The 13,901-nt window shown below is 42.7% G+C and overlaps 1 protein-coding gene across 1 annotated transcript in view; it reads right to left on the reverse strand.

Annotated features, from left to right (window-relative positions):
* CNTNAP2 (contactin associated protein like 2) overlaps nucleotides 1–13,901 on the reverse strand; it is a 1,672,147-nt gene that overhangs the window by 302,285 nt on the left and 1,355,961 nt on the right. The window contains 1 exon segment of the mRNA XM_030933000.1: nucleotides 730–900. Within this exon segment, the coding sequence (XP_030788860.1) occupies nucleotides 730–900 (171 nt within the window).

Consider the following 13,901-nt stretch of genomic DNA (forward strand, 5'->3'; position numbering starts at 1 on the left):
TGAATTAGGGCCCTGATGATTAAAGGGTCCAGGTAGGGCAAGCATTGCACTTAGGTCTTGTGCAGCGAACCCCCACCTTCCACCCACAGAGCTCCCCAAGCCTGAATGCCACCTTATGGTGTTTGCTCCAAGGCTGGTGAGCTGAGCTAAGCAGCATCCTCTCTAGCTCTGCCTCTTTTGTCTCTGTATCTTTGGCTAAGTACATGACATCCAGAACTCACTTGTAGAGGGTGTGCAGGTGTGGGTCCTCTTTAGGAAACCAGCAGACTCTGTGTCATGGAATCACCCAGTCCTGTGGTCTCTGCAGCCTCCTGAACTCATGTGGATGTCACTAGTTATCATTCCTGTCTTCCTTGACACGATTTCCTTCACCCCCCCTCCTCAGGTCAATGCACACACCCCTCGTCTACTTTTGACTCCGTCTCTTTGGAAAAGAGCCACACAAAACATGAAGCTGTAAATAAACGTTCCTCTCCCACATTCTGAGGGCAGTGTGTTCTCTCTCACCTTCTTGAATAACTGCTTGAGAATCTGGATGCGCCTGCTTCCCTGCGAGCATCCCAAGGACAGGGACTGATGTTGGGGCCCACACTCAGGCTTGTGTGTCCCCCTCTAGTCCTGCTGCTGGAACAAAGGAAACCTTTCTCGTTTGAATCAAAATTAGGGCCCGGACCACCCTGAGGTGATGAAAGTGGCTCGCCATGAGTTGACAAGGAACTGAATACTCACACTTCAGCTCCAGCTTGATGAAATCTTCCTTTCCCATGTTTTCAAGAAACACTCCCCAGGGGGTTAACGTTTTGAAGTAGAAAGAAATGTCAGCGCTGGTTTCCCCTTGGAAGGTCGAGAAATGCAGATAGGAGGATGGGTTTGGGAAAGAGGCAGCATTCCAATAATTCCCTGTGGGAAGAAAACAAAAAAATCAGGTTAACTCACACCCTGATCAGCCTAGTCATGTAACAGATACCCATTTCTTGAGTTTAATGAGTACCATTAGCAATAGTCGTTATTTTCTCTCATCCTGTTGAACAACATTGGACCAAATCCCCATGAATATATTTTTGACTTTCCAAAAGTTATATGTGTGTCTATAAAATATTCATTTATGTATAAAGATATTTAAAATATTATTATACACAATCTATATAAAATTAAATATTAGAATTTCTGTAAATTATACAATAAAATATTTTATAATATTTATAATAAATAATATTTTATAATTATATAATAATAAAGATTGATAGAGTTGGGGTTCCTACAAAGGATTCCTACGGGACCCTAAGAAGTAAATGCCAATAGATGTAACAATTGGGAGAAGCCCCTGGGGTTACTGTGTGGCCGGGTGGGGGCTATTTCAAACTCCTGCATATGTACTGGTGGCTTTGGTCTGGTGCAAACAGCATCTGAGATAGACCTCAGGATGACAAAATAAGAGCAAAGTTTTTGGTATTTTGCTCTTGCTTTTCATCCACCTCTGCCTTGGAAGAGCCAGCGCCCACTCCCGCGTCAACGGCCACCCAGACACCCGGGGCAGGTGCTTCAGGAATACAACCGACAAGCCCGGAAGAGGTGAGGAGCCGGGAACAAGGCAGATGTGACCAGGCTAGGCTAGGGCAGTTTCCTCACCTCTCCTGCGCCAGACTCCCAGAGGCGAGCTGCCTTCTCTTCCCTTCCTACTTCCTCCTGGGGACTGCAGGTGAGGCTCTGGCCTGTGGGGTTGTTGTATGATAGGGGGATGAGGAGTGAGCCCACCAAATGGCTCTCAGCCAGCCTCTATCCTTGAGCTCTTGGAGAAGATGTGATTGTACCAGCTGCCTCTCCCCACTCATTGCCTGACAGATCAGCCAGTGTTTCCAGGAGAAAAGCAGCTCACAGGATGCAATAAAAACACCAAACTGCGTTATTCAGATTCCATTAGGACAGATGGACCAATAATTTAATATGGGATCAAGAGTTGGCTCTCAACTTCATCTCCAGGGGAGAAATTCCTTTTTAATGTGCACATGTCTGAGTACATTTACTGTCACAGCTAAAGACTAAAATATATGGGCGTGATTTAAAGCAGTTACTAAAGACTTTAGCTCTAATACTAAACCCCAAATGTACGCTTTTTTAAAAACACAGTATTTGCTATATCTTTTCTCCAAAAGGCACAACGAATCAACTAAGTGCATTCCGTTAGTTTCTATTCATACACAAATGATATTTTTCCTTCCTTTTATGCAAATTATACACATATGCAATATTAAATTGAGCTATTATTTTCAAATAAAAGTTACTTTGTGTTGGTTCTGCCATGCTTAAATCATAGTTTTAAATCATGAAATATTAATATATGGTCTTATTTAATTAATGCTGTTTGTTTTTGCTTTTAGAAATGTCTGGAATATAGCAACATCTAGATAAGTCCCCAGGCATGTTAAAAGACACATTTCGGCATATTAAAATCTTATCATGTTTATTTGGACATTCAGTGATTCGTGAATTGGGCAGTACCAGAATCCAAGTTGTCTCCTGGGGTACGGGGTTGGAGACAGAGAAATGTGTTTGTGGACGCAAGACAAAGAAACCATTTGATTGGTTAATGTGGAAAGTCTTTAGTTAGAGGTTACGTGGTGGTTTCTGATTGCTGATAAGCTTAGCTTTGTTTCAGTATTTACAATGAAGAGGGTTTGACTTGCTTCCCTAGGTATCCAGGGCTCTGAAGCTGTCTCAGCCAATGGCCTCCCTATGAACTAATGTCACAGGCAATACAGAAACAGAAAACTAGTGCAGACTATGTTTGTAAATAGCTTAATTAGGATAAAAACTGTTCTTACTGTGTTCCTGTTATTAGTGCTGTCTTAAGCTTTTTTTTTTTTTTTTTTTTTTTTTTTTGAGACAGAGTCTCGCTCTGTCACCCGGGATGGAGTGCGGTGGCGCAATCTGAGCTCACTGCAACCTCCACCTTCCAGGTTCAAGTGATTCTCCTGTCTCAGCCTCCTGAGTAGCTGGGATTACAGGCATGTACCACCATGGCAGGCTAATTTTTGTATTTTTAGTAGAGATGGGGTTTCACCATATTGGTCAGGCTGGTCTTGAACTCCTGACCTCAGATGATCCACCTGCCTCAGCCTCCCAAAGTGCTGGGATTACAGGCATGAGCCACCACACCCAGCCGCTATTTTTTTTTAAACAAACTATAAAATCATAGATTTCAGTAGGAGAAAATAGGCAAATAGGCTACTTTCTTCTTAGGGAGGAGACTATTGCATGATGTAGTGTAGGCTACTGGTTACAAGAACAGAAAGGCGCTTTATAAAGCTCAAGTTGCTATTTATCAAGGGTAAGCCTTCCTTCCCGCTGAACATCTGGCTTACTACACAGCAAGAGGCATTCAGGTGCACCTCTGTGAGAAAACCTAAATCAATGCTCTTGCTCATCAGAGTACTGAAGCTGGGAGGGAATAAAGATGAGGCCCGGAGCCAGAAGGATTCAGCTCATCCTAATTGGATGAGGGCCCTTTAAGGACCCCAGAGCCTGCAGAGATCAAAGTCCCCAGCCAGACTTCAGCCTTAAGCAAAGCAATTCTGTCTCTTTAGGCTGTATCCCCAGGACATGAAAGCAATTAACATTTTAAAATTTCAATCCAATCAAGTACCTTCTTATTTTCTGAGGTGGTGATGTATTAACAGAAGGGCAGTTGTCTAAAATGATTCTAGAAAAAGGAAAGCTAAAAGTAAAACATGTCAGTATTTATTTGAGGCCCAGCCCTGGTTATTCAGACAGAAATATCCGCAGAGAGGAGAAAGGTAGCTCCATCAGTTATTCAAGTGTGATGAAATATCTCTATAGACCACAATTCCATTTATTCTAATTCTACGCTCACTAAGCAACTTCAATCTAATTTGATCTCTTGAATAGACTCATTCACAGGGAAGTCATGCCTTGTACAAGTGGGTTTTCCCACTATCCTGGAAACATCTGGATTATCATATGATGCCTTTGGAGTTGTCAATTGTGAGTTATCTCAAATCTCTGGATGAGCTTGTTAAATTCAGATTCTTCAGCAGCAACAGGGAGGACTCCACTCTGGATTAGACTGATGGTATGAAAGCAGGGGTGCGTGCTCAGGAGGTGCCGAGGGTGATCACTGGGGTCAGGCAGATGGTGTTAGAACTTCTGTTTTTATTTATTTTAAAAGTGCTGTCCTTTAATATCGATTTTAGTTATACTTTGCAATGTACACTATATAAATACAGTGGTACACGGATGGAATTTATAAGTAAACAAGCTCGATGGGATGTGGGCTTAAAGGCTTTCAGTGAGTGGGGTACAAGTAATAAATCATGGATGCTTCCGCTCCAGCCCATGGTAACCATCTCTGAGTCCTGTTCTGAGGAATCTCTTGCCCAATCTCTGGGATTTTTTATTATAACAAGATTATGTGAGTGCTTTTTCCAATGCTTATAGCGCTTCTGGATGCAAAGAGCTTCCAGCATTATTATTGTTTGTTGATACTGCTCCCAACTGATCATACACTCCATGAAAGCTGGCATGAAAACATTTCCTCTCTGTAATCTTCGGTCTCAGAATATAGTCAATACTCATAAATAATTATTCAATCAATAGATAAGTGACTCATAGCACCTCTCATTTATATCCATTTTCACTCCTTTTACAAAGTCCTCATGAGACACAATGTTCTTTATGGTAACCTGGGTATTAAAGATGCTAAATAAATATAAATAAAAGCTAATGCTGCTGTAGCACCTACTGATAACTGGATACTGCTTCCACTAGCACACCATAATTCTCCTTATCCATGACTTTATTTCTGTAACTCCTTATAGACTTCATTGAACAATGCCATGCATTTGCAAGACTGATGGTATCATAACCTTAAGGTTATTGAAATCGCTGCAATTGTACTTGCTACCAAGGTCAGTGCTATGGAGGGTAAAGTGACAATGGGTGAGAATGCCAAGCTGGGAATAAGAGATTCACTGTATGGCAAAGAGTGCCAAAGAAGGTGGCAGGGACCAGGCCAGCACGGATAAGTGGAGGCGGCAAGGCTGGAAACTGAGAAGGAAGATGTGAAAGTTGTGAAATAGAACAGAAATTAGTGTCTGAGACTGGAAGGGTCAATCAACGCTAACAGAATAATGAGGCAGATAGAGAGGGACTGGAGACTCAGCCCGGGGCTGGAGTCAAAAGCTTTACAGAATGATCAAGATGACACTGAGGGCTCTGCAAGCTTGGAAGTGAGTCAGTCACATGAGAAGCTTTGTAACTACATGTTAGGCAAGCCAGGGCTCATCACGTGTGGTAAAAGGAACCAGGTAGGTACCTCTAGCTAGTACAGGAGAAGGGGCTGGGCCTGCAAAGCAGGCTTGCTGGTCTCCATCATCATTGTAAACCCCAATTAAGCATCAATAGAAAATGCAATATCATATCTTCACCCAAATTCCATAGCAGCCACTTACTTTAATCTGACCAATGATTATTTGGATTGGATATGATTTAAATCTGTGTTCCCACCCAAATCTCACATCTAATTGTAATCCCCAATGTTGTGGGGCCTGGTGGGAGGTGATTGGATCCTGGGGGTGGTTTCTCATGAATAGTTTAGCACCATTGTCCTTGGTGCTGTCTTTGTGATAGTGAGTGAGTGCTTATGAGATGTGGTTGTTTAAAGTGTGTAGCACCTTCCCTTCTCTCTCTTGCTCCTGCTCCATCCATGGGGTATGTGTACATCCCCTTTGCCTTCTGCCATGATTGTAAGTTTCCTGAGGCCTCCCCAGAAGCCCAGCAGATGCCAGCATCATGCTTCCTGTACAGCCTGTGGAGCTGTGAGCCAATTAAACCTCTTTTCTTTATAAATTACCCAGTTTTAGGTATTTTTTTTTTACAGCAGTGCAAGAACGTACTAAGATAGTATGGGATTCAAACTTCAAACTTTCTGAGCTTATTTCTGATGGGCAGCATTTCATTTTAAACCTAATTTTTGTTTCTAACAAAGTATTAAAGTATTACATGTACATAGTTACAAAGGTCTAGTGGTGTTAGGACTAAAGCAAAAAGCAGTTCCCTGCTTCCTGCCCCCTCCCAATTCCTTAGAGACACCTTCTAACACTTGTAACTCGTTCAATTAAATAGCTGTATTAAAAAAAAAAAAAACCTTTGGAGCTACTTATTAATTTGTACCTTTTAGACATTCTCTACTGATTTTCCTGAATATAAGATGAGAATTTAGCACTTTTATAAGCCTGCTTCCCTAGCCCCTTTCTCTATATTCTCCCCAAACAGCCAAATCACACATTTTTGGTTATATTGAAATTCAAGCTTGGCATGGTGTCTCACACCTGTAATTGCAGTGACTGGGGAGGCTGAAGTGGGAGGATTGCTTGAGGTCAGGAGTTCAAGACCAGCCTGGGCAACACAGTGAGATCCTCTCTCTTAAAAAAAAAAAAAACAAACAAAAAATAGCTGCATATAATGGTGTAGTTCTAGCTACTTGGGAGGCTGAAGCAGGAGGATCCCTTGTGCCCAGGAGTTCGAGGTTGCAGTGAACTGTGACATTTCAACCTGGACAACAGTAAGACATTATCTCTATAATAATAATAAAATAAATTCAGTACAGTATTCATATTTTTGGACTATGTAATATTATTTAAAAGCCAAATAGTAAAATCTAATTGTATTTTCTTTAAATGGTATTTTCTTGCATTTTGTTTGTATGTAATCGTATTTTCTTGTTTTTTTGTTGCAATTGTATTTTCTTGTATTTTGTTTCTTTAAAATCAATAACTACTTTTTTCATTTGCTTATTTTTCTATGTATCTACCATGAATTCTCTCCAGATTCTCTAACACAGCAGTAAAACTCTTCTCAAACATTTTCCAACATTGCACACATCAGGCCATCTGCAGTCACATTTTTGTCCTCTGGAGGCATCTTCTACGGCTCTCTTTCCTCTGTTCCCACTTGGATGGGTTCTTCTCAGGGTTACTGCTCAGCCCTTGTCCTGGGACCTCCCTCTGCCATTAGTGCAGGGACTTCCTTTTGCCACTCTGGTATTACCTCCCCAAGTTTCAGGATCTCATGACATCTTCCTAGGTCTACACCCTCATTTTCCTGAAACACATTCTCAGGTAGCTCCTTGAAAAAAAGAGATACTCAGGGTTAACTTTCTAAACCCATGTTCTTCTGATGAGTCATTATTCCACTTTCATGCTTAACTGAGAAACTCCAGAAAGAAAATTGTCAGGCTGTCAGGGTTGCTACTGAGAAAGCAACTGCTTTCTGTTTACGAAGGCTTATATGCAACCTACATTTTTTTCCTCTGTGGAAACTTTTAGGATCTTTAACTCTTTTAATTGGAACTTCATGATTGCCTTGATATAGATTTTTCTCCCATATCAGGTCTGAGACGTTAATAATTTCTCTGATCCCTTTTCTCAAACACCTACTTATGTTAGATTTTTTTTTTTTTTTTTTTGCTAATTTTGTTCCTAATTTTGATCTTTTTCCTTTGTGTTCTACTTCTTTGGACATTTCCTCAGCTTTATTTTCAATACTGTCATTGTGTTTTAATTTCAGCTATCGTATTTTAAATTTTCAAGTATTATTTCTTGTTCTCCGATAGTCCCCTTTTTCATAGTACTCCGTTCTAATTTTTTTGGAGGCAGTATCTCAGTATCTTCTCTTGTCTCTCCGAGAATATCAATTATCAAAAGTTTTCTTCTGCTTTCTCTGTTGCCTCTGTTTCTTCCTTGACCTTCTACCACCCACCCCTACCCTGGATTGTGAGTTTGGGGTCCCTTCTTTTATGAGATCTCTGACATTACCCTAAATGGTTGGTGAGTCTCACCTGTTTATACTGAACAGCCAAGTACTAGACAGCTGACTGCAATCTGGAGTGTGTGTGTCTGGGATGGCAGTGAATTTGATGATTGGGCTTCATTATTGCATGGAGAGTCCCGTGACCCATTGCAGGGACCCCGAATGTCAGTATCTGTGACTTGTTTTGGTCACTGAATGTTCAATATCTTGAGAGAAGAATCCGCTGCTTTCCTCATGAGGAATATATGTCTGTTGGTCAGTGCTTGGGGAACTGAGAGGAAGAAGGCTAAGGAGAGGAGTCAACCTTACTATGTCAATTTCCATATCTTTCCTCTGTTTTTATTAAGGAGTTTTACCCTCATTTTTTGGTGCTTGGTGTCTGGAGTGTGAACCCCCACTTCCTGCATGGGTAGAGTAGGAGAGTCACTGGCAGGGTCAGAGCGGGGAGCGGGGGTGTGACTGACCCTCACATAGATGTTCCACTGTTCCTCCGGCTCTGAGCCTGGCCCTTGCCTGCCTCCAGTTTCTGGGTCTCTTGGAGCTCCACAGCTTGCTTCCCACCTGCCTGTCAACCGTCTGCACTTACAGATTTTCCTTTATTGCCAGTAATGAAGTAACTGAACTTGTGATGTGCTGAAGTTCTGTCGTGAATGAAGAGAAGGAGGTAACAGACGGAGGTCATAGTCCACCTGTGGGTCCAGCAAGAGCCCTAGAAGCATTGGCGGGGTGGTACTACCAGGAGGAGGTGGTGGGGGTTGGGAGGGATGACAGGAAGTGAGTCCCTGGCCTGCTCTGGGCTGTCACTTGGTGAAGCTTCCCTGCACTGTTTCCGTGTGCAAGCTGAGGAATCTGACCTCCAGGTTCCCATTCTGGCTCTACCATCTCCACCTAGTGGGCGATGTGAGGCAGATCACTTGGCCTTCCTAAATCCTCATGGGTACAATGGAATTGTGGCAGGCCAGGTCTTACCAATGCAGGCCTCCATAACAACTATTTCAGCGCCGACTGAATGGTTAAGTTAAATATTAAAAGCCGAAAGAACCAGTGCCCTTATATAAAGGCTAGGATGTAACAAAAGCCCAGCAAGAGTTTGCCTAGGCCTTTCCTGGGCCTTGAAACATGACAAGATAATGAAGGAATTCTTAACAGGACCCGTTTGGATTAAACAAGTTTTAGTGGAGGTCTGAAGAAACTCCCCAGGCCTCCACAGACAAGTTTAAAGGGGTCCTCCACAGACAAGTTTGGGGGGAACTCCCCCAAACCTCCATGACTTAGCAGGAGACAAGACAACGGTCATTAGCCCAGCATCTGAACCCATTTAGATTAAGTACATTTACTGAGGCACCAGAGGAAGGTCTTCAGAACTCAGATCATAGTTATAGATTAAAAGAAGTGAGTCATTTATGTCTGTAGATAAATGCACACTTACTCATTGACATATAGCTTAGAAGGCATATAAGCTCTGGAAAACTTTGTAAGTGTGAGTTGATCTGGCAATAATTTCCAGGTCTTCTCCCTGTATCCAGTTACAGAAATAAAAACTCATGCCTGTAATTCCAGCACTCTGGGAGGCTGAGGTGGGTGGATCACCTGAGGTTGGGAGTTTGAGACCAGCCTGACCAACATGGAGAAACCCCGTCTCTACCAACAATACAAAAGTAGCTGGGCATGGTGGCGCATGCCTATAATGCCAGCTACTTGGGAGGCTGAGGCAGGAGAATCACCTGAACCTGGGAGGCAGAGGTTGCAGTGAGTTGAGATCGCGCCATTGCACTCCAGCCTGGGTGACAAGAGCGAAACTGCATCTCAAAGAAACAAAACAAAACAAAACAAAAAAAACCCTCTCTTCTTTCCCAGTTCATCTGCATCTTGTTATTGGGCAGTCAGAATAAGCAGCTCGACCCTGTTTGGTCTGGGCACAGAGTAACAGTGGAACCTCTTTTATAGGGTATGGTGAGAATCTCAAGAGATAACCCATGAAATACACTTAGCAGAGTGCTAGGCACAAAACAAAAGTTCAATAAATGTGATTACTTACTACTACACTGATAGCCTTTGATTTCACTTACAGTCAGCCGGTGCAAGGGCTTGGCCAAGGAGTGGGGAAGGATGGAAGAGGAGCCTCTTTTCATTCATTGTGTGAACAGTAAGATGACAAACCCTGAGACTTTTCTCCTGAGCCTGATTTACCACAGGTACTAATGCTTTTTTAGAAATCATAAATTGACAATGTATAATTGTATAAATTTATGGGGTACAAAGTGATGTTATGATTTATTAACATGAAGTGAAATAATTAAATCTAGGTACTTAACATATCCATCACCTCAAATACTTCACATTTTGGGGGGGTAAGAACATTTGGAATTCATCCTCAGCAATTGTGAAATATACACACTCTATTACTAACTACATTCACCAAGCTGTGCAATAGAACTTAACCAACCAACCAACCAACCAACCAACCAACCAACCAACCAAGCATCTTCCTCCTAACTGCACTCTTTGACCGTCTCCCCATTCCCTGCACCTCCCAGCCTCTGTGCCCACCATCCTCCTCTCTGCTTCTCTGAGTCTGTTTGTTTTAGATTCCACACATGCATGAGAGCTTGCAGTATTTGTCTTCGGTGCCTGGTTTATTTCACGGAGCATTATGTCCTCTAGTTCCATCCACGGGGAGCAGCAAACCCCAGGATTGACAGCTAAGCCTGCAGCAGTCACTTCCTCAGCTGGCTCACCCCTTTCGACCTCTCCCATGTCTGCCCTTTTGTCCTCATCTCTTTCCTTCCTCTGCTCCCTCACTAGCTTCCAAAACTCTGTGCTCCCTATGTCTTCATCTCCACCGATTATTATTATTTTTTTTTGGTAATTCCATTCAGGACACATGAATCAGAGCTATCATCCTTGAGCACCAGCCCTGTGTTACGTGGTTTTGTAGAGTAGCCATTAAGTAAAAATCTGATGAAAGGTGGAGTGACCTGACAACTAAGAAGGTAGAGTTACCCAAGCAATGGACATAATTGCATTTGAACAAACGTTTACAGGAGGTAACCGCAGAGTAGCAGAGACATGTGATGAGAAGCAGAGGCCCTGGCTGGTGTGCCCACCCCTGCCCTCTCTCCTCCCTCCCCAGAGGGGAGACGGGGAATTAGGAAGGGGGAAGAGACGGTGGCTAGAGGAGTCTGCGTTTGGCCCACATGGAGAAGATGGCATGAAGGCACTCTGGGCTGCAGTTTGGTGAGGAGTGTGGCTGCTGGGCTGACTCCAGTGGCCAATGGTCTTGTCATTCCCCTCCCAGATTCAGTGATTTCCTCAGCCCACCAAATGGCTCACGCTGGGGCTGCACCTAGAAGCACATCTATAGCTTCTGCTGTAAATGGCAAGCACTTTCCAATGTAAATAGCAGCTCTGAAGAGACTAATTACTCTGAAAATCATTAGTGACCCAAATGTTAGAGATTTGCAGATTCTCTGAGTTATGCAAAGGGCCTTCTATTGTTTCCTGTGAGCTGGGGACTGTGGACAACAATCAACCAGATGGCTTCATTTGCATGCAGATTTGAGTCTATTTGTCAAGATTTCCTTACGGGAGGAAGAAAAATTACTTCCTTAATTAAACCTTTTTTGTACATTCAGGTTAGGTAAGAGGAGCTTTGTTCAGCTCTAGGCCTCATTTCATTGGGCAAGTTTAACTTAGAATGAAGGGCTGCAAGTTATTAATAAAATGCTGTCCATAGGTTTGAGTCAGCCACTCTCTCTGCAGCATTTCTTCCTGCCCAGCAAGCCTGTTCCACTGCTGCAGCCCAAAATGATCAGATGACAAGTTCGCGGGAGGAGTCAACAACATAAATATTTCACTCTGTGTCTCTTTGTGATTTGGGTCCTTTGGGCTAGAATGGGGATGGGGGTCCCACAGAAAAAAAGAATATGCTGGTGAAAGCCTGAAGGTCATAACACTTGGGGTGCTTCCTGCACTGCTGGGAGCTGACCTACAGCCGGGTTCTGGGGCTTGTGATAAAACTGGCTTGTTCCTAATTAGTCATGGAAATTCTTTTAGGTTGATCTCATTATTAGTGCATTGAAATGTAAAGGGTACTTATGAGGTAATTTTGGTACATTTAAAATGTTTGAACCAGTTGTGTGTTTCACAAGTTTGGAGGGTGAGAACAAGTCTATGATTTTTTTATGAAGCTCTTCAGGCTGTCCATGTTAGGGCTCTACCATTTCCCACGTTTCATTTGGGGGGCTATTATTTATGCCTGAGTAATCCTAGGTCTACTGGGGCTCAAAGTTAATAACTAGAAGTGGAGATGTGAATAGCTAGGTGTGTCATGGGAACTTCTGGCCTTCCTGTCCTCACTCAAATTTCTGTCCTGGGTAAGCCCTAAGTGTTGCTATGTGATTGATTCCAGGAAGGAGGGAAAAACAAGACTGAATCTTTTACACCCTGGCAAAGAGGGGAAGAAGATTTAGCAAGAAACGAAGTTTTGATTTAGTAAAAATAAGACTACGTAGTGTTTTTTGCATCTAGAGGTTGTAAAACAAATTGATATCTGCTTCCTGTAGGTTAAGAAGTAGACTATCAGGCTGGGTGTAGTAGCTCATGTCTATAATCCCAGCACTTTCAGAGGCTAAAGCTGGTGGATTGCTTGAGCCCAGGAGTTTGAGACCAGCCTGGGCGACATAGTGAGACCTCATCTCTATTTAGTAGAAAAAAAAAAGTATATATATACATATATATATATATGTGTGTATATATATATATTTATCAAAGAGTGTGGTACACTGAAGTGCCATGGCGGTGGGGGTGACTCTGAGAAATGAAACTTCAAAATGTTCCTGTGTCCCAGGGATGAATATTTCTGCTTTTCCTTCTTTTCTGGAGTAATTTTCACCCATTTCATGATCTCGAGTACTAATCATATGTTAACGATTCCCAAATTTATGCATAAGTTAGATCTTCAATATAAATCATCAAGGTAAAGCTGTCCAGTAAGAAATGCCTATTTTAGCCTTAAACGCATAGTAGAGATCTAACTCTAAATATCTGAAAGCAAACATTCTTCTTCCAAATTAACTATATCAGCAATATTCTCCATCTCAGAAGGTAGAGCTTTTCCCTGTCTACCATTCAAGGCAAGAACCTGGGAGCTCTTTCTTAGTATCCAGTCAATCCCAAGGCCTGATAGTCACACCTTCTAAATAGTCTGTGCTATGTCTCCTCCTCTGTATTCCTTCTGCTGCCTTGGCTCTGCATTGTCTCTTGTCTGGATGTGGCAGCAGCCTCCTAACTTGGTTCTGTTTCTGGTGCTGTTCATCTCAAATTCATCCTTGATAAAGTCAACAGAGAAATCCATCTAAAATGCAAAACAAGGCTGGGCACGGTGGCTCATGCCTGTAATCCCAGCACTTTGGGAGGCCAGGGTGGGTGGATCACCTGAGGTCAGGAGTTCAAGACCAGCCTGGCCAACATGGTGAAACCATATCTCTACTAAAAATACAAAAATTAGCTGAGTGTGGTGGGAGGTGCCTGTAGTCCCAGCTACTCGGGAGACCGAGGCAGGAGAATCACTTGAACGTGGGAGGCGGAGGTTGTGGTGAGCCAAGATTGCGCCATTGCACTCCAGCCTGGGTGACAGAGCAAGACTCCATCTCAAAAAAAAAAAAATAAAAATAAAAAGCAAAACCCACATTTCACTCTCATGCATAACATCCCAACGATTCCAAATATCTTGCAGAATATATAGTATTGCAAGCTTTGTGACATGGCATAGTAAGCATAGGCCTGCTTCCCCAGCGTTATCTCTTCCTACTCTTAGCCTCAGAATGTATATTTCAGCAACATGCAGCTACCATTGTTCCCACCATGACAATGGTGTGTGTGGAATCCAGCTTTCTTTGCATTGTTTCCTCTTTTTGGATTGTCTTTTTCTACAACGTCCTCCCCTTCACGCTCTCAGTTCATATACCACATTGGACTTGATTTCTACCCATTCTTTAAGACTCAGTTCAGATGCCACCTCCTCCAGAGAGTCTTTCTGATGTATCCCTGGACTGGGCATGGTACTATTTCCC

This window comes from Rhinopithecus roxellana, chromosome 6 (assembly GCF_007565055.1).
Source record: "Rhinopithecus roxellana isolate Shanxi Qingling chromosome 6, ASM756505v1, whole genome shotgun sequence".
Taxonomy (NCBI): domain Eukaryota; kingdom Metazoa; phylum Chordata; class Mammalia; order Primates; family Cercopithecidae; genus Rhinopithecus; species Rhinopithecus roxellana.